This window comes from Drosophila kikkawai, chromosome 2L (genome assembly GCF_030179895.1).
Source record: "Drosophila kikkawai strain 14028-0561.14 chromosome 2L, DkikHiC1v2, whole genome shotgun sequence".
Taxonomy (NCBI): domain Eukaryota; kingdom Metazoa; phylum Arthropoda; class Insecta; order Diptera; family Drosophilidae; genus Drosophila; species Drosophila kikkawai.
Genome location: NC_091728.1, coordinates 18,918,535 through 18,936,922, shown reverse-complemented (window position 1 = coordinate 18,936,922; position 18,388 = coordinate 18,918,535). Strand labels below are relative to the sequence as shown.

At 45.6% G+C, this 18,388-nt stretch overlaps 1 protein-coding gene across 4 annotated transcripts in view; it reads left to right on the top strand.

The window, feature by feature from the left end:
* The window catches only part of IA-2 (tyrosine phosphatase IA-2), a 42,726-nt gene extending 25,482 nt beyond the window's left edge, over positions 1-17,244 (top strand). For all 4 annotated transcript variants that reach the window (XM_017170697.3, XM_017170699.3, XM_017170696.3 and 1 more), the window contains 9 exons: positions 6,511-6,564; positions 8,821-8,878; positions 8,947-10,494; positions 10,560-10,643; positions 10,716-11,331; positions 11,391-11,612; positions 11,678-11,875; positions 11,946-12,112; positions 12,275-17,244. In XM_017170697.3, the coding sequence (XP_017026186.1) occupies positions 6,511-6,564; positions 8,821-8,878; positions 8,947-10,494; positions 10,560-10,643; positions 10,716-11,331; positions 11,391-11,612; positions 11,678-11,875; positions 11,946-12,112; positions 12,275-12,833 (3,506 nt within the window). In that variant the 3' untranslated portion in view covers positions 12,834-17,244. The remainder of the gene's footprint in view (positions 1-6,510; positions 6,565-8,820; positions 8,879-8,946; positions 10,495-10,559; positions 10,644-10,715; positions 11,332-11,390; positions 11,613-11,677; positions 11,876-11,945; positions 12,113-12,274) is intronic.
* Positions 17,245-18,388: the final 1,144 nt, after the last annotated feature.

Sequence of the window (18,388 nt, the reverse complement as noted above, 5' to 3'; positions counted from 1 at the left end):
ATAATAAGCAATCAAGATTTGTGTGTGTATTCTTTTATGGCAAATTGGAAAAGTAATTGCACATTAAATCCATTGAGGCGCACAGTGGCTACAACTTATTTGCATTTAATTAAATCAATTTGATCGCATCGTAAATTTGATTCGCCCCTGCAAGGCGGCGGGCGTTTAACAATTTATTTTATTTATTTTATTCGGCGTGTGCTCCGGTTACCAAAGGCGGGATTCTCATCAAGCCAATTGCCTGGGATTTGCATGGGATTGGAACTCGGTTAGATCATTTCTGCATATTTGGCATAAATCCATGCGAAATGAGGGGGCGATGCTATTGGCTGCACTCTGCTGACTTGCAAAATGTAACGGGCCAAAGGATGAGGTGCATCTCTCCTCAGGAGCTGCAACCTGTGTTCGCCCTAGGCTAGCAATCAGTCATCATATTTGAAATTTCGGTCTAGCTTCGGATTTGGGTACAAATGCGTTTTCGATTGTGCGCCTCCTCCCCTCTTAACCAGGCAGGCTGCCTGCCGGTGCCAATTTCATTTCAGTTTTGGTCCTGGAAGAAGAATGCGTTGGAGGTCTCACCATAGCTGCTGCAGTAGGTCCATTGCAGGTCACTTTGGAAACGGAATTTCTAATAAATCGCACAGAGAGCGCAGCAGCAGCCAGGGAGGGAGAGAGAGAGAAGGTGATGGCATTCAAAGGACCTCATGAATGAAATGCAAAATTGATGTCCTGCTGTCCTCGTGCTCTGTTTTTGGCTAGCAAAAGAAAGCACACCATTTTGTAGGTAAAACTACTTCATCATGCATTGAGCTGAAAATAAATAAATTTAAATGCAGGCAAGATATCTAAGACCAGCTTTTCATTTTAAATTGAAAAGCCCTCGTGAAACTGAGAGATGTATCCGCACGTTTCTGAGTGTAATTTGAGGCGATGACCAAGCCGACAACAGATCCCTGGTAATGAGACAAGCAACTTCGTTAGGAATTTCACTTGAAATTTGTCATCACCACAGACGTCGCCAGAGGAGAGAACGAAATTCATTTGAATTTGAAGGCCAGGCATCTCAGGGTCCTTGGAAAAAGTGGAATGGTTAGCTATTTTGAGTGATTTTTTAATTACTGTCCAGAATGCCAAGGTCTCCCTCTCTACAAGGATTCATTTTGCATAGCAGCAGACAAATAATCAAAAATAAATACAAATAACTACACTTTGAGCTTGATTTGCCTTCGAAAGTATCTTTCCACATGTCAATATTTTGTTGGTCTGTATCTCTATATATGCCTTCTGGTTTTCCCATCTTTCATATCTTGCTTCCGATAAACAAACAATTTTTCGACAGGTACTTGACACATATTTGAACACTGTTGACATCCGGCAGTCGCTTTTCCTTGGATGAACTGTTTATATATATGTATAAACGTTTCCTTTGCCTACACAGACCTAGACTAAAGCTCGAATTCCTCATCCTTTCTGCCCTCCAGCGCTTTATCTTCCAGCCCGTCCAGAAGTGGCACTCAATTTATTAGTCCTGCCCTAGGCCCAGGATGAGCAGGCGTCCAAGTGGCTGCCATAAAAAGTTTATATTTATGCTGGACGTTCGTTTCGAGTGGGCGAGGAAGAACAGAGCCGGAGTCCGCCTAATTGCGTGCCAAATTTGTGTGGGTCACTGGCGTCGTCGGTTGCCAGGAAGAGGCCAAAAATATTTGTTTAGAAATGTGGCTAGATAAATCAACGAACCCGCATTCAGGCAGGAGCAGGACTAAAGGCAGGAACGGGGGCAAAGAGCAGCAGTGAGTGCAGGAGCAGGGGGAGACCCGGGGACCGGGTCATGAGCAGGAGCAGAGACAGTTGGCATGGCAGAACCCCAGCACCCTCATCCTCGCCTCGCGGCACCAAAATTTCATAGCCCCCGGCCAACGACGTCAAACGTGTTTAAAATTTATGAATAAAATGAGTTTGCATAAATCAAGGAGCCGCCGGCGGCGTCAGAGAGAAAATGAAAAACTGCTCAGAGTGGCAGCAACATGTTGGAGGAGACCACACACAGAAAAATGAATGGACACTAATTAAAGTCCTTTTTGCATTTGATTAACTTTTTAAAGTCAAACGAAATGAAACCTACAGCCTAAAGCTAAATTAAGGATTAATGTTCCCGAAAAATATATACTTTATTTGAAACTATGTATTTTATTTACATGTTTTCATAATTAAGATATTGAAATTGGTTGCCAATTAGATTTATTTCATGCTTAAGCAAGTTATACGAAAGATTCAAGGACCTTCAAAGGACTCAAGCCAACAAATATCATCTTCTTGTGACAGTAGATTGTGCCTTGAATTACTGTTTATATTTTTTAGTTCGCAAAACTTTGTTTTTTCCGTCTGTGGGCTGCGCTGTTCTGTCATGAGGAATGCCCCACTCAAAGGAATGTGGCTGGCGGGCTGGAGCTGCTGTGAAATGCCGGCGGTTATTTACACTTAATAAAGCTGCAAAGCAGCGACAACTTTTGCAGCTGCAACTAAGCTATGGAAAAAAAGCTTTATGGCGGAGGAGGCTGAGGTACTGCATCCTCCGTCCGTGCCTTTTACGGGTTTGTTTCCCTGTTTGCTTTGCACGGAGCATGTGTGTGCGAAGGCATTAAATGCTTAGCAAGTCAAGTAGGCAAAAGAGCGACTTTAATGCATAAACAGGCGCCAAGGCCTGCCGCTGCCTCTGTGTCCGGGTTACTACTTTTCCCGTGACAGGACCTCCGCTGCGGGGAGAGTCCTGGCACTGCCTTCTGTGTACTTGTTATGCTGCCCTTTAACGAGCTGTGCGGAACACTTGCATCATGTTTGCTTTGCCATTGGCCGTGCTCCGCCTCCTTCTCCTCCTCCTTGTGTCACCCTGTCGTTGTCATGATTAATGTCCTTTGTTATTATTTATTTCCTTTGTGCCGCCGCCTCCCTGACAGTTGTTCGCCTTGTTCGCCCCGGCATTGGCACGTCCTTTCGACGCTTTCCCCCTGAATCGCCGCCAGCGAGCATTGTGGACGAAGGGAAGCGGGATGGGACGACTTTAACGCATCTTTTTTATCCAAAAGCCAAAAGAAAATTTGTCTTGTTTTCCATGTTTTTATGAGAATGTTTCACAACATTCGCCTGTGTGTTGTGGGGTAATTGCGTTTTAAACGCCAGTTTTGGGCTTGTACAACATTGTTCTCTTTTGATTTTAACTTTGTTGATAACGAAATTAATGCGAAAATATTTCCTTTGATGAAATAATCCTTAAAAGATGTGTTTTTGAATATACTGTGAGGTTATGGTCTTTAAATTTTCACTCAATTCGGAGACGAATACATCGTTACTCGTTGCTCTTTACACATTCCACCAAACGTAGCTACGTTTGTTAATTTAGCGCTTCGATCCATTCCTTGTTTACATATAACAAACCACCAACCGTATCCTCCTGCAAGTCAAACTTTTTAGAATCGCAGGAAATGTTTGTTTGCACACCTTCATGCCAAAGTGGCAGCAGCTCCTGCTGCTGAGGTAAATGCCACACGTAATCAACGTGCGGACATTCGTTATTGTCCTTAAAGACGCTCTCAACGCTCTCAGCGCTCGCCTCCGCATATTGCACATACCACACGTTGTCCGGGCCACACGTGCCGAGGCTGTGTTTGCGCTCGTGTGTTGTGCGTTGTGGCTGCGTCCTGGCTGGCCAGCTGACAGGAGAAAAAATGTCGTTATGAAATGAAAATCTTTTTTTTTTAATGCCTTGACCCAAAAGCAAACAGCAGAAGGACCTGGAAGCCTCACCACCGGGCTCCCAGCGAGTCACATACATAAGTAAACAGCCGGGGGTGGAGGGATGCCCACCCAAGGAGCTTCCTCTTAAATATGTGCGGTGTGCTGGTGGACATCAATCAAAACGCTGCTGCTGCGTCCAAGGCAACCGCATCGGGGGCGTGGGTGCGGGTGTGGGTGCGGGAGTGCGTCCGGAATTTTCAATTTTGCCTTGGAGCGGAAAATTTATTAAATTGTTGCGTCTCCCTCTCTCTAGCTCTCGCTCTGTTTGCTCGGTCTTCAGGCTGTGGCATAATTTAGGCCGGCAAGGATTTCCCAACTGGGACTAGAAGCTGGGAGCTGGGAGCTGGGAGCTGGGGCACCCTCCAATCAAGTAGGAATCGACAAACCGCAAACTTATCAATCAACTGTGAGCAGCACAAAAGAACGATTGCTGCCCCTCCAACATCACAGATTTTGATTTGTTGATTGCCAATCCCGACGAATGCAGGCGGCCAGCTTTGCAATTTCCTCGTTGTGGTCGGCGAGGTCCTTGCTTTTCATTCCCCTGCGTAGAAAATCGAATCCGCCATAAATAATAGTTGCATCACCATCCGGAGACGAGGAGAGCCGAGGGCGGCAGGCAAATGTCGAAGAGATAACTGCCCGACGGGGATTTTGCTGCCGTAAAAGCTTTTAGCCTCGATTCGCAGGTTGCAGTCTGCCGGCGCAGGACCTCTTTTATTTTTATTGCCCCACTCGATGCGTTGCAATGCCCCTTTGCGCATTTGCATGGCTCAACGAGGCTGTTAAACTGGCCCCATGAATGTGGCAGGTAACGGCGTCGGCATATTGCGCATACGTCCCGTGGCCTTATCAGTTGGCTGAAAGGGAAATAAACGAGAGACGGCAACGGCCATGAGGCGGCATATTTATGAGACAAGTCTGCGACCCTCCCAAGAGACTCCAGATCCCCCATGACGATTGGTTCTCGTTGTTGTTGACAGAGAAAACAGAGTGCTAGAGTGCGGGAAAAGGCACTCGCTGACTCCTGCCCGCCGTCACAATTTGACCGCGCACTTGCCGCAAAATTGCTGGGGCATCTCATTTAATTAGTTTCTATTTTTGCCCCAGTTTTCCCGTCATGATGCAGGTCACGTCTCTGTTGGCCTATTGATAATTGACAGACGGCTTCTGTCGCCACATTTATTGACTGTTTTCACAGCAGAGCCGGGGTAAGGGCAGAAACTGGAGCAGCCGCAGGACCAGAATTGAATCGGAGCCGGAGCCATGGTGAAAAGGAGACAAAGTGAGCGTTTATGGTGCTTGCTCTGCCCTGGGAGTGCACTTCAATCTGTCGACTCGACAATGCCGAAAGGACATGGCGGATAGAGAGGTCTTTGGAAAAAGCTCGACACTGTGGCGTATGGTCAAACAATGTGGCCACTTGGCTGCTAACTACACAGAGAATAAAACTCAAGTTTTTCGCACTTCCAGAAGAGCCATTAGGACAGACCAAAAGGTGGTGGCGTGCATTTTTCTGCTTTGCTGTTTTTATATTAAGAATTATGTGGATGACTCTGTCAGTCATCTCTTCTTGGCTGACTCTCTACGGCTTTCTGTCCAAGTAATTGACATTTCCGCCACTTGTGCTGACAGTCCCTCTCAGACCTTTTCATCTGTCTGATGATGAATTTATTATGAGAGGTCCTCTCTTCTTTTCAAAAGGAACTCTTTTGCGGGAAGTTACTTAATTTCTGGTTTCGTGGCCATCATTCATAAGGCGCTTATCACGAGAAGCCCGGCTGTGGGTGCCTCAGTCCGCTGGGATTAATTCAAGCTGCCCTTTTTAACCGGGGGCCTGCAATTTTTCAGCAATTAAAAAACAAAACAGCCAGAAGAAATGCGGCTTTTAGGGGTCGTGTCGCAGAGAGGGCGGCGGCTTTGCCAGAAAAGCGAAATTACTTTGGCTTAATTAATGGCCAACGAATGTCGAAGCGTCGTCGCCTTTTTCCGGCTGTCACGGGCCAAAGTTAAAGCCAGGCAAAGACCACGAAAACTGTTGACAACAAAGTTCCAAAGTGACGCTATTTTGGGCGTGGGTGGAATGTGGAGCAGGGCAGCGGGACAGCAGGAGGCGGACGTGCGTTACACATGATGCTAGACCTTGTCCCGGACAAGGAGGAGGAGGGCACATTTTTCAGTGGCAAATTCCCGGAGCGATGCGGGTCTTCTTGTTGACGTCACACACACGGAGGCACGCCAAACAGACATTTGACTAACAACTAGGAGGAGTGGCGGAAGGGGACACCCACTCTCTCTCTCTCGGCCGTATTTTCGGGCATCCTCTGGGCCAGGAATTTGTAGTTGTCTTCGCCTGTCGGCAGAAAAGCGTTCGTTGTGTGTGCGTGCTAGCCATGTGCGACATGCTCATAAAAAGCGTTTATTTAGCCAAGAGTCAGGCAAGCGACACATGACACCACCAGTAAAAGCGCCAATGGTGGAGGCTTGGGGCCAAAAGTGGAGGTGTCTGGTGGATCGGGGTAGGTGGGGTGGGTGGTTGGGTGTCAGGAGCCTGCTTAGCGCCGTAATGCTGATTTGGCTCTTACCACATCATTATGTCTCAACTGAGAGTCCGCTCAGAGTCAGCTCAGCTCTCCACTTACCCCCTCATAATGGTGATGGCTAAACAACTCTTTCATGTACTAACCAACGACTTTCCCTTCCTATTTTTTCTTGCAGGCTGCCAGTTTGTTAGGACGCTATGCATACCGCACTCCGAGGTCTGCTACGATGGTGAGTATGCGATAACACAGCGACACCCGGTTAAGATGGACTTAAGCCCCAGATTGTGGTTATCGATGGAACAAGGGAGGGCCTGCTTCTGGGAATTCAATTTACCAACTAAAAGCAGGGATTAGCATGATAGTCCGTCTTCCGGAAGTGTGAAGTGCGAGAGGAAGCCCAATAATATTCACTAAATGTATTAAGTATGCCTAAGCGTTCATTAGTGTTTATTTCATTTTCTGAGGCGTCTGAATTAATGGGGAAATTAATGAACGTTTTCTTTAAAGTTACGCCCTTTTTCGTGAAACAAAATATGCTTTAAATAGGACAAATAATTATCATTTACATAGATTTATACACTACCTTTCATTTTTAATTAAGATTGGGGGTTAAAATTCTACAAGCCTCAGTTTTTAAACGAATAAAGTTTCTCAATTTTATGTTGAACAGTTTAAAACCTTAAAAAACCTTTGCATACATAAAACCAACATTTTCTTGTTGATTTTCCTGAAGAGTTAATTAACTGAGACCCTCAAGGGTGAAAAGTATAAAATGATAGTAAAGGCAATCGCGTGGTAATTAAAACTAAAATTGGGTGACATTAAAAATATATTATTAAAGGATATTTAAATCCCTTAAAAAAGGTTTTAAAAATGCCTAAAAATTACAAAACGTAGAAATTAAATTAACACTGAGTTTTGCATTTGTGATGCATTTTTCCATACTTGTGACTAATTTTTAAAGGTTTTAAAAACCTAGTAATTTCTAAAACATCCCTGGTACTATATTATTTACAAAGAAAGATTACAACAGGAGTTATTTTCTGGCTTATAATTAATTTAAATATGAGGCTTAGTTCCTAATATCCCCTTGCATTGCCATTGGCCTGCCTTCAATTGCTTTAAGCACTCTAAACCCCAAATAAGTACAATGGAAGCCCTCGCCGTCGATTTCCGCTGCCATTCCCTCCAGTGCTGTTGCCGAAATGCATCTTTGGGCAAAATCCACTTTGTGGGTCACCGGGCAGGGAGTTGTGGGAACTAGAGAAAAAAAGGGAAGGATCGGGCTGGGTTGGGCAAGCTGAACTCTGGCCCAGGGCATATTATTCGTATTTGCAGAGCTCTTCAATGCCAGGCGAGAGTTCATACAAACGACACCGAAACAAAGTGTGGAAAACTAGGAGGGCAGAGTCGGTGAAGAGGAGGAAGTGATGCCGTGCCAGTGCATTATCGAAAACACACTCAATTACTTATGTAAGCACGACGAGTGGAGGAGGCGGAGGACTGCTAGAGAACAATTGGAAAAGCAGCTGCAGACGGAATAACGTTGCGAAAAATGGCGAAAATTGCGCAGAAATGGTTGACCTCAAAAGGGGTGGCCGGAGGGCGAGTGGGGGGAGTGACCCACACATGTGTGTGTGTGTGTGCGGCGGAGTGCAATCCCCGTGCCAGTGCACTGGCAGTGGCCGCCGCAGTCACGGTTCCGTCCGCATGAGAAGCATTTGCATTATGCAAATTACGCCCGAGACAAGCCGCAAGGATATGCATTTAAATGCCCGTAAATCACAATGAAAACAAAAGGTGCTGACGATACCGAAGGACCAGGGGATCCCGGAGGAACGAACCGACGAACGGACGAACCATTGTAAGACTAGTGTCATTGATGCAGCTACACGCCCTATTAATAACGGGGCGAATGATGACAGGGGCGAGGCAGGGTAAATAAAATGAGAGCATACATTCTGGCCAGGCTCAATTAAAGCTGTGCAGGGGATGTAAACAAATTAACTTGTGAGCCAGACAATGAGAAAATATAGTTCCAGAGAGTAAAGATATATGTTAAATGTTGAGTGAATAATCCTGTTTGGAAGCTCTTGAAGTACAGCTCAGGCATGCCACAGAAATTGCTGAACACTTAAAATCTTTCAATAAGAGTACCAAAAATAAAACAATAATGTATTTTAAGCAACTTATGAATTTTTAACAAGATTCTTGGGGGCTTTATTTTGAAAGAAAATTGAAGAATTATTCATTAAAGTTCCACAGTCAAGTGAAAGTTTTTTGGTAGCAAAAGTTAAATAGTTCCCAGAAGTTGCTGAATAAATTCAATCTTAAGTTTTAAAGCAAACAAAAGTTTTTCGGTTGAGAAACTCAAATACAATGAAAAGCTGTTCCCAAACAGCTGCAAATGCCTTAAGTTTCGCTTGAGGGGGATGAAATATTTGTATAATCTAAAAATCTTATTGATTTCTTTTTTAATTGCCAGACAACATCTTCGGAAAGTGCATTCCAACAACCGGTGTCGACGTTGAGGACATTGAGAAGTAATTATCGCTTTTAATTCCAATACAAATTGTTAGTCCTTATTAACTGTGGTTCTTTTTTTTCGCAGGACACCTCTCACCGAGGAACAGTCTCGTGTGCTGGCCACCATGCTGGAGGAGCTTCAGGGCGCCGGCCTAGGCTGGGACCATCCGTACGTCCAGTGCCGCATCCAGGGATCCCTCTTCTCGCTCCAGCGCCAGCAGCAGCTTCCACCGAACCTGTGCGCCAACCTGGCGCCAGCTCCGCCGGAGTTCGGGGATCCGGCCAGTGCCATGGCCTATGTGCGCTTCACGCCGCCGGAACCGGAAACCGAACTCGATTACTACGAGCAGCCCAGTCAGGCGCAGTTCTATCCTTCGCTAAGGAAGAAGCAGGTGCGGGAAAACGATGCCAACGACATATACCTCAATCGGATGCTGCAGGATCGCCGGCCTTTGCGCCACGATCCCGGGGAGCTGGAGCACTTTGGCAAGGGGAACGGACATGGACACGGACAGGGTGCTCAGGTGGACGTGCCGAGCATTATGGACACCTTCCTGGAGACTGAGCGTCAGAGGATCGAGCGCGAGCAGGAGCTGCGACAGGCGGAGCAGGATGCTGACCGCCGAGCAGAGCAGCAGAATCGGCTGGAATTGTATCAGATTCTGGCCGCCTCCGAGCCCGATCCTCAGCCCTACCAGCGGAAGACGCCGGCGCCGGCGAATGCCATGGACCAGCTGGAGGCCATCGTGGAGCAGCAGCAGCAGCGCGAGCTGAAGGAGCTGAAGCAGCAGCAGGAACAGCAGGAGCAGGAGCAGGCCAAGGCCCCAGTCTATGTGCCGCCAGAGGAGGTGAACGAGTCCAGTGAGCTCTACTTTCCGGACAACTTCGCCCCGTACAAACGGGCCAGGGGTGGCTCGAGGGGCGGACTGGGTCTGGGCGAGGTGGAGAACGAGCAACCGAAGCGTTCCTTCTTCCGCGAATTGGCCGGCGAACAGGGATTGGAGCAGGAACCGCTATTAAGCTTCCGACATGCTGAACCCGAAGTAGATTCCACTCCCGAGCTGGCCAAGCGACGTCCTCCGGCATTTAGCCAGCTGGATCCGAACGAGGTGGATGCCCAGCAACAGGAACTGGCGTTCGAGTCGGGCTTGTTACGCAATTCGCTGACTCCCCTCGAGGAGGAGGCGATGCTGGCCTCCAACAGTTTCCCCCGGCAGGCGAACAGCCAACGGGTCTATACCGAGGGGGGACTGCTCGTGATGCCACCCCAGTACGGACCAGACGCGGATGGCATGCAGGCTGATGAGCCGGAGAATGTAAAGCAATCGCTCCTCGCCAACATGCTGGGCTTTGCCCGCCACGAGCGACTCGATGTGAAGAAGCCTGGCCCACTGCTGGGACCACCATCCCCTGGCTCCTCCGAACTGAGCAACCAGCTGGAAACGGACAAGGCGGGAACACGCAAGCCGGACGGCAATGGCAACAAGGAGGTGCTGCCCGCACACATCAAGGGCAGTGCCGAGGACGACGAGGCTCACAAGAAGAAGAAGGTCATGAAGCAGCAGCACTCGGCCGAGGATCATGCGCCGCACACCGTTGACACTGAATATGTGCATGTGTTCGTTAAGAACCCGTAAGTCCACCTGGGGGTCTTCCCTCCAATTATTTCAGAATTAATTATATTTTTTGTGCCTGCAGAATTGACAGTTGGAACGATGGGCAGCGCATCATGAAGGAGCTGGAGCAAATACTACACATGCAGGGATACTTTTCTTATTTAACGTGAGTCCCTCTTAAGCTACCTCTACATCTTGTCAGTTCAGCATTAACCAAGCTCTCCTCTCAATCCTCCAGCGTTCAACAACACGAAGTCAGCTTCCGGGTGAACTCAAACAACCCCGAGCGCAAGACCGCCGGCGATGTGGCAAGGACCATCAACGAGAACCGCGGCGTCAAGAACAACATTCAGCGACGCGTCGGGTTCTATGTGCTGCATGCCGGCGTTGGTGACGTGATCAAGGACCTGCAGGACCCGAGTGTCTCGTCATCCCGCATTGAGCTGGCCGAGCAAGGACCGGATGTGACCCACATCATGGCCTACATGTTCGCCGGCGCTGGTGCCGCCGCTGTGATCGTGATCTTCGTCACCTTGATCCTGATCAAGCGGCACGACCGCAAGCGGGATAAGCTGGGCGGTCTGCAGTCGGGCATTGCGGGAGCGGAGACCTGCAGCAAGGATTACCAGGAACTCTGCCGTGCCCGGATGGCCGGTAAGTCGGGCAACGGCAGCGGCGGCAACTCGGGCGGTGGTGCAACCGGTGGCTCCAACGAGCCAGCGCACAGTGGAAGGATTACCTCGTTGAGCAAGGAGAACGAAGGCCGACCACCATCTTCGCGATCAAGCACCTCGTCCTGGAGCGAGGAGCCCGCCCTGACGAACATGGACATTTCAACAGGACACATGGTGCTGGTAAGTTTATTAATTTAAGTATTATAAAACGGACTTAATAACAAGAAATCTCTCAACAGTCTTACATGGAGGATCACTTGCGGAACAAGGGACGCTTGCAGCGGGAATGGGAGGCCTTGTGCCGTTATGAAGCCGAGCCCAGTGCTCGAGAGGCCGCCTCCCAGCCTCAGTGTGCGGGACTGAACAGACCCGGAGCTCCTTTGCCGTACGATCACTCTCGCGTTGTCCTTAATCATCTGGCCAACGCGGAAGGACTGGACTATGTAAATGCCTCAACGATTGTAAGTTTATCCTAGCTCTTCTAAGAAAGCTATATCCTCTATCTAAAATTTACCTACTTTTACAGACCGATCACGATCCACGAGCCCCCGCCTATGTGGCCGCCCAGGGTCCACTGCCGTCGACCCTGGCTCACTTCTGGCAGATGATCTGGGAGCAGGGAGCCGTTGTCATCGTGGCCCTCTGCCGACTGCAGGAGAACGGAGAGGTGGCCTGTGCGCGCTACTGGCCGGAAGAAGGTGCCGAGGTCTATCACATCTATGAGGTAAATATAGAATATATATAGCTATACAGATATACAAATCTAATTAATGGTTGATTTGTTTGAATTACAGGTTCACCTAGTTAGTGAACACATTTGGTGCGATGATTACCTCGTACGTTCTTTCTACCTGAAGAATCTGCGCACCAGCGAAACCCGAACAGTCACCCAGTTCCACTTCCTGTCCTGGCCGCACATGGGAGTGCCTGTCCAGGCCAAGGCACTGCTCGACTTTAGGCGGTAAGATCTTTGACACAAAAAATTAAAATTCTTAATAGCAAGAAGGAAGTTGTTCCCAAACTTGTACATTTCTTACTCTTTAATTTTATAAATTTTGTAAATTTCTTACCAATTATATATCATATCATAATTATTTTTAATTTAATTAATTTAACTTCTCAGGAAGGTGAACAAATCCTACCGAGGACGTCGCTCCTGCCCCATTGTGGTGCACGGAAGCGCCGGAGGCGGCCGAACTGGTGCCTACATCCTGTTGGACCTGGTCCTGGAGCGGATGAACAAGGGTGCGCGTGAGATAGACATTGCCGCCACCCTGGAGCATCTGCGCGACCAGCGAGCGGGCGTGGTGGCCACTCGCCAGCAGTTTGAGTTCGTGCTGATGGCTGTTGCCGAGGAGGTGCACGCCATCCTGAAGGCCCTGCCGGCGAATACGTCCGGCGAGAAGCGGGAACTGGACAAGGATCCCGTTGTGGGCGGTGGCACCAGCAATTCCAGCAGCAGCGCCACCAAGGAACCGCTCAAGGAGGATAAGGCGCAGGAGGCCGCCGAGGAGGAGGCGCCCACAAGCAGTTCCAAGGCAGCCGCAGCCGCGGCCAAGGAGAAGGAAAAGGAGAAGGAGAAGGAGAAGGAGCAGCCGAAGGATCAGGCTCAGCGGAAGGAGTCGAAGGGCGCGGAGCAAAAGACGCCGGCCAAACCAGCGAAGCAGACGAAGACGAAGTAATCCAGCCCGATCCAGGATCGGGTTGAAGGTTAAGCCTCAGGTTAAAGATGATTGTTGCAGCGTTTCGGGGGTCTTTTCGTTGTTTCTAGTTAGCGAATTTAGTTCGACTTTGAGTTGGAGTGAGCACTTGGAAGGTTCGAAAAAGGCTTCACAAGGTTGTCAGTAGTAGGCCGTTATCGTAGTTGCTTTGACGAGCAACGTTATTCCTCAGTTTATGTACACCAGCGCCGAGAAGCACATGGTCCCCGGGTTGGGGGTCCTCCGGTGCGATACGCTGCCCCGGGCATGCACCAGCCCGTCTGATCCGGAGTGCGTCCGTGCGGCGGGACCCCTGCGCCTCGGCGGCGATGTGTGGTGCAAGCTACTATAGAACGCACGATATATACATATAGAATATTTGAGTGTTAAAGGATATACAAGAAATATTTACATACAATACATACTTATACTTATATACATGTCTAGGTGTTAAGCATTGATTCAATTATGGAGCATTTTACTTACGCGTACACTAATCGATATCCGATATTGGCATATTCAACGTTAAACTCTATCGATGTGCTTGGAAAGCGGACGAATGACAACAATCGAGCTACAAGGTATACATATGCCAAGCCAGACTTAACCGAACCGAACCGAACAGAACAGAATCAAATCACCACACTGGACATGGTCAGACATCACTACCCAATCCACACTGAAACCAGAACATATGCCTATACAGGAGACAGACATACATATTACATATTACAGAGAAACACTGAGAAATGCAAAATTTGTACCTAACAAAGCTCTATATTTACAAGACATGGAAGGACGAGTTTGGTGAGGAGCAACCTATTGATGTGTATGACAATTAATTATACAAGGTTATAACCGCACTCTTCAAATATATTTGTATACAATTATATTATTCATATACATGCTACGGCGAATGTCATTATCTATGGTATATCTAGCTAACCATGAGTGTGCTATTGAATCAAGTATCGTTTTACCAGACCATATGTACGTGTGCTAAGTCAAGAAACCAGAGAGCAGGATTTCCTCAGTTATTATCAATCGCTCCTAAGCTTAGGCCACACTTTTGCCCTTCGCAGTTGATGAATACACCGCAAGTTATATATATTATAGTATCTACCCACTACTTATTAGTATGAAAATGTCAGAAATGGCACCGCAGCTCCCTCCTCCTCCCGCCAATCGGCGTCCGGCCCTAAATTTTCGATCCACTCTGACCAACAAAAAGGCAGCTAAGGGTCGGGCCGCGGACTGGGCCACCGGGTGGAGGTCGGGGCTGCGTGTGCGGTTAGGAGTATGTGCCACAAACAAGCTACTGAACTTACCGAGAGAACAAAAAATTAAAAAATCCAAAAAAAAAAAAAAAAAGAGAAACCGTTTAGAATCGCCAGAAATGGAAACTAAACACAACACAAACACACACTAATCACCACAAGAAACACATCCCACTCAGGCACGACCCTCGAACGAATCAAACGGACAAACAGGAAACGAACAAAGCGAAATATATCCAGAGAATCACACGGTACTATGCGGTCGGGAGGCTAGTCCCTCGGCTGCATGACACGCTACACGAGACACCCCAGGGGATAGCCACAAAGATACAAGTGACCAGCGATGTGATCCGACACCTGCAGAAGCAGAGTCAACCTTCGATTAGGCCAAACGATGAACCAAAACCATGAAAAACTTCAAAAATACAAAGCAAATAAGCTCAACTCGATTGAGGAGGACGATGTGCAAGTGCTGCTAATAGCAGAGAAAATATTAAAAAAAAAAAATGAAGAAAATTATTAATTAATTAAAGATACCATACTTAACAGTTTTACGTAGCAGTTGAACTTAACCGTAATGAAAATGAGTTATCGTAGTTCGAATATTCCAAGACGACAAAGATAAGATACATTTCAGCTAAACTTAAGCAAGAAAACAAAACCAAACAAATACGAAAACGAAACGAATAATTATTATCTCGACGCAAACGACTTCTTTGTTAACATATTCTTTGTTTGAACGTAACAAACACTACTCTCACACTACACAACAAATAAAAGCAACTGAGAAACAATATTACAATAACTGTGGCGAGTCCGAACAACAACTGGGGCTTGCGAAAACCTAAGCAAAATTATTAACGTGGTAGAAAGAAACAAAACTAAATAAGAATACAAGTATATGAGCATAATTAACGATTACTGTTTTTAGAGCAAAATATTTAGTAGTGAGTTTTTCGATTCATTTACGAGTACTTGACGCAACGTTTTTTCAAAGTTAATTAAATACAAGTAACAAGCTACAACAATTTCAATTCAAATGTTCGACGAAGCAAATTAAATAAGTGTACTAAAACGTAATGTATATCGTATTATATAAAGGCAATTATTGATGTATATTTCGACATAACATAACCATAACCATAACCATTACATATTAATGTATAACGATTATCGATGAAGAAAACAACAACCATGCGTAGATTATTGAACGGAACTTACACATAACAACTAAATACTAATATAATATTATAATATTAATGCATAATTGTCTAACGGACTTCTCCATTATTACACTACTGGATAATGTCGCATCTAATTGAGTGTAAAGCCCCCCAAGTACGGGGCGAGTACACACAAGCCAAGCATTTCATCATTTCCCCAAACTATTTCTTTGATGGTGTAACATAGATATACAAATATAAAAGCAACAAAGGCAACTATAATTGATTATTTTAAAATTAAGGAAAGTGAGATGTGACGATGAAAACCGCACCGAGGTAAATACAATTATTTGCTGTCATGCTGAGATCACAGCAAGGATATAAAGACCGACTGTTGGGACGGACTTAAACTAATCCCTGGCCGTCACTTGGCTGGACTCCCTCAAGGGCGGCGGCGGCAGATCGGTTTGCTGGCCAACAAGCTCCGGGGTCAGAAGAGACGAGGATGAGGAGACGTCACCTACCATAGACCGACCCGACCGACGGACGCCATGAACCCAGAAGGACCGCATACAAAATGGTTTGAGTTCCTAAACACACGCAACCCGACCAGACCACCCCACAAACGGCTGTATATACGCACATCTCTATCCGGACGAGCAGCTGAACCTGACCACAGACTCCACCCAGCAACTGCAACTGACCGATCGGACGGAACTTAGTCATAGGCCTACGTAATGAGATTCTAAAATAAAATCGGAGTGCGGCCACACACTGACCTCTCGCCGGGCCAAGGGACAGAGCCAGGAGCAACGACGACGACGACCCTTACAGAACGAGATACGCGAACGAACTTATCAATCAGGCAACCAAACTTAAAAGCTCTGTGTTTTTGGTTTTTCGGTTCGAGAGATATTGAGTTTGGTGTCCGCGGATGATAACATACAAATACAAATAAATACAGAATCAAATACATGTTGAGGTCGGCAGCCACATACGGATTGCCGTCAGAATCAATTAACTATCGAGTAAGCAAATCAAATAAAACATGAGCAGGCTTTCATACATTTTTGGGAAATGGAAACCCAAGAGTAATAATTATCTGACTAAGTGAGGCATTTAGCGGATAAGAGAAACATTTAACAATATCGATGTGTATACAGAATATATGCCACGCGCAGAAATATATATCTATTTAGCCACTTGGCAAGGATTTGTGTTATTAAGCAAACAAGATACGAAAAATACATTGAGAAAAGCAAACAAAAAAAAGGTAAAATCCAGCAAAAAATTATGCTGGCTGAGGCCACTAATATCTAAATGTATTAAAAAGTGAAAGCGTTAAATGATTATTAAACGTACATATATGTTATGTATGAATCAATCAAGCGAATCAAGCGAATACAAAACAAAATACACCGAACACACCGACACAGGACGATGAGAACATGGAGCATACCTATTAAAGGTTTTTTGTGCAAATCTAATTAACCTACGCAATTTAAGTGTTTTAAACATACATATTACATTAACGTGCTACAATTATTTATGAGAATTATATAGCAACATGTATACCTACATACAAAATATATACATATATATATATAAATGTTATTAACCACTTTGAATTTATCAGAGTCGCAGACCGAAGAGCTGGATATGCATACCAATATCTGAATGTATCGCGCCATTGTGTAATATGCGCTACAAAACACAAGTTAAAACCACATAAACATATATTATACTGCTGCATGTGTAAATTATATAAATGTAAATTAAACAAAACCGAAAAAGAGACGAAAAGAAACAGAACAAAATGCGAACAATTTTCGATGATAAACAGCAAGCAGAAAAGTCGAACAAGGACATGTCGTTGTTGATCCGGTAATAATTACGATTACTATTATAATACAAGCCAAAAAAATAATAAAGAGACCCTTAAAGAAACTGAAACTGAAGCCACACCAATACACAACCCCCTAAGGCACGCAGATCCTTGGTTCCCCCTTTGCCCAGTGTCTACTGTCTTTGTCTAAAATAAGAGTTACCGAAAAGCTTCGGCGTCCAGTTCATAGATTATCCGTCTCTGCAGGGGGCGGCACGCGGTGTCGCCTCTGAGACTCACTGAGAAAACAAACACCAAGCAAAACCTAACAATCCGAACAGGTACTGTACTATAAAATAGCCTGTAGAGTTGCTTATACATGAACTGCTACTACTTAGAATGTAATCTAACCATAGCTAGCTTACTTATTTGCACACTGGCACGCTTCCCACTCGGTTGGCCCCCCGTTGAACACGCATGATTTCGACTTGAACACACTTATCCTTCTTACTAACTTACTTATTTAATCCAAGACTCTTAAAATAGCTGCATGGACCCTCCAAAGACACGCTTTATCTGCTCATTTAAAGGTAACTGAGATCTTGAAGATACAGTGCAACACCTTAAATTAAATGAGGTTCCTAGTTATCTCCCACTTGATTATGGTTATTCAAAAAGTTGGAGTTCTGCTTGCATTTTATTTATATTTTTTGGCTAATAAATCCCTATAATAAAAAGATTAAAAGCTACACTTGTCGATATAGGAAAGGGTCAGAATTATGGGTACGCAGTAATGTAATGTGAATTCCAATTTAGCCACAATGGTTCATTCTGACTAATGAAACATTGCTGCTAAATAATCATAATCAAGAACTGTTTAATAACATGAAAAAGCAGATAGAGATACACAAATACATTAGAATATACACACATCAAGTAAGAGCCAGGCAGATTTTACACTGGGAAAAAGGTTAGTTCATGTCTTAGGTAATTAAACACAACATAACCACAAATAGCCAACTTACACTTGATTGAATGAATTGAAGTTTTTCGGTCTTATCTAGGACAAAGGTATTTAAAGTAACTAAATAACAATTAATAAATGCAGGTGCACAGCGGATATGCACTGGGAGAAACATATTTCGTCACTGCAAAGGGAGTTTGCAGCATTGCGCTTCAGTGTCCATAAAATTAATTACACAACCAATATTCTATTTTACACACATAAAATGTTTAAAACCCCTCCCCAGGGGCAAAAATATATACATAATC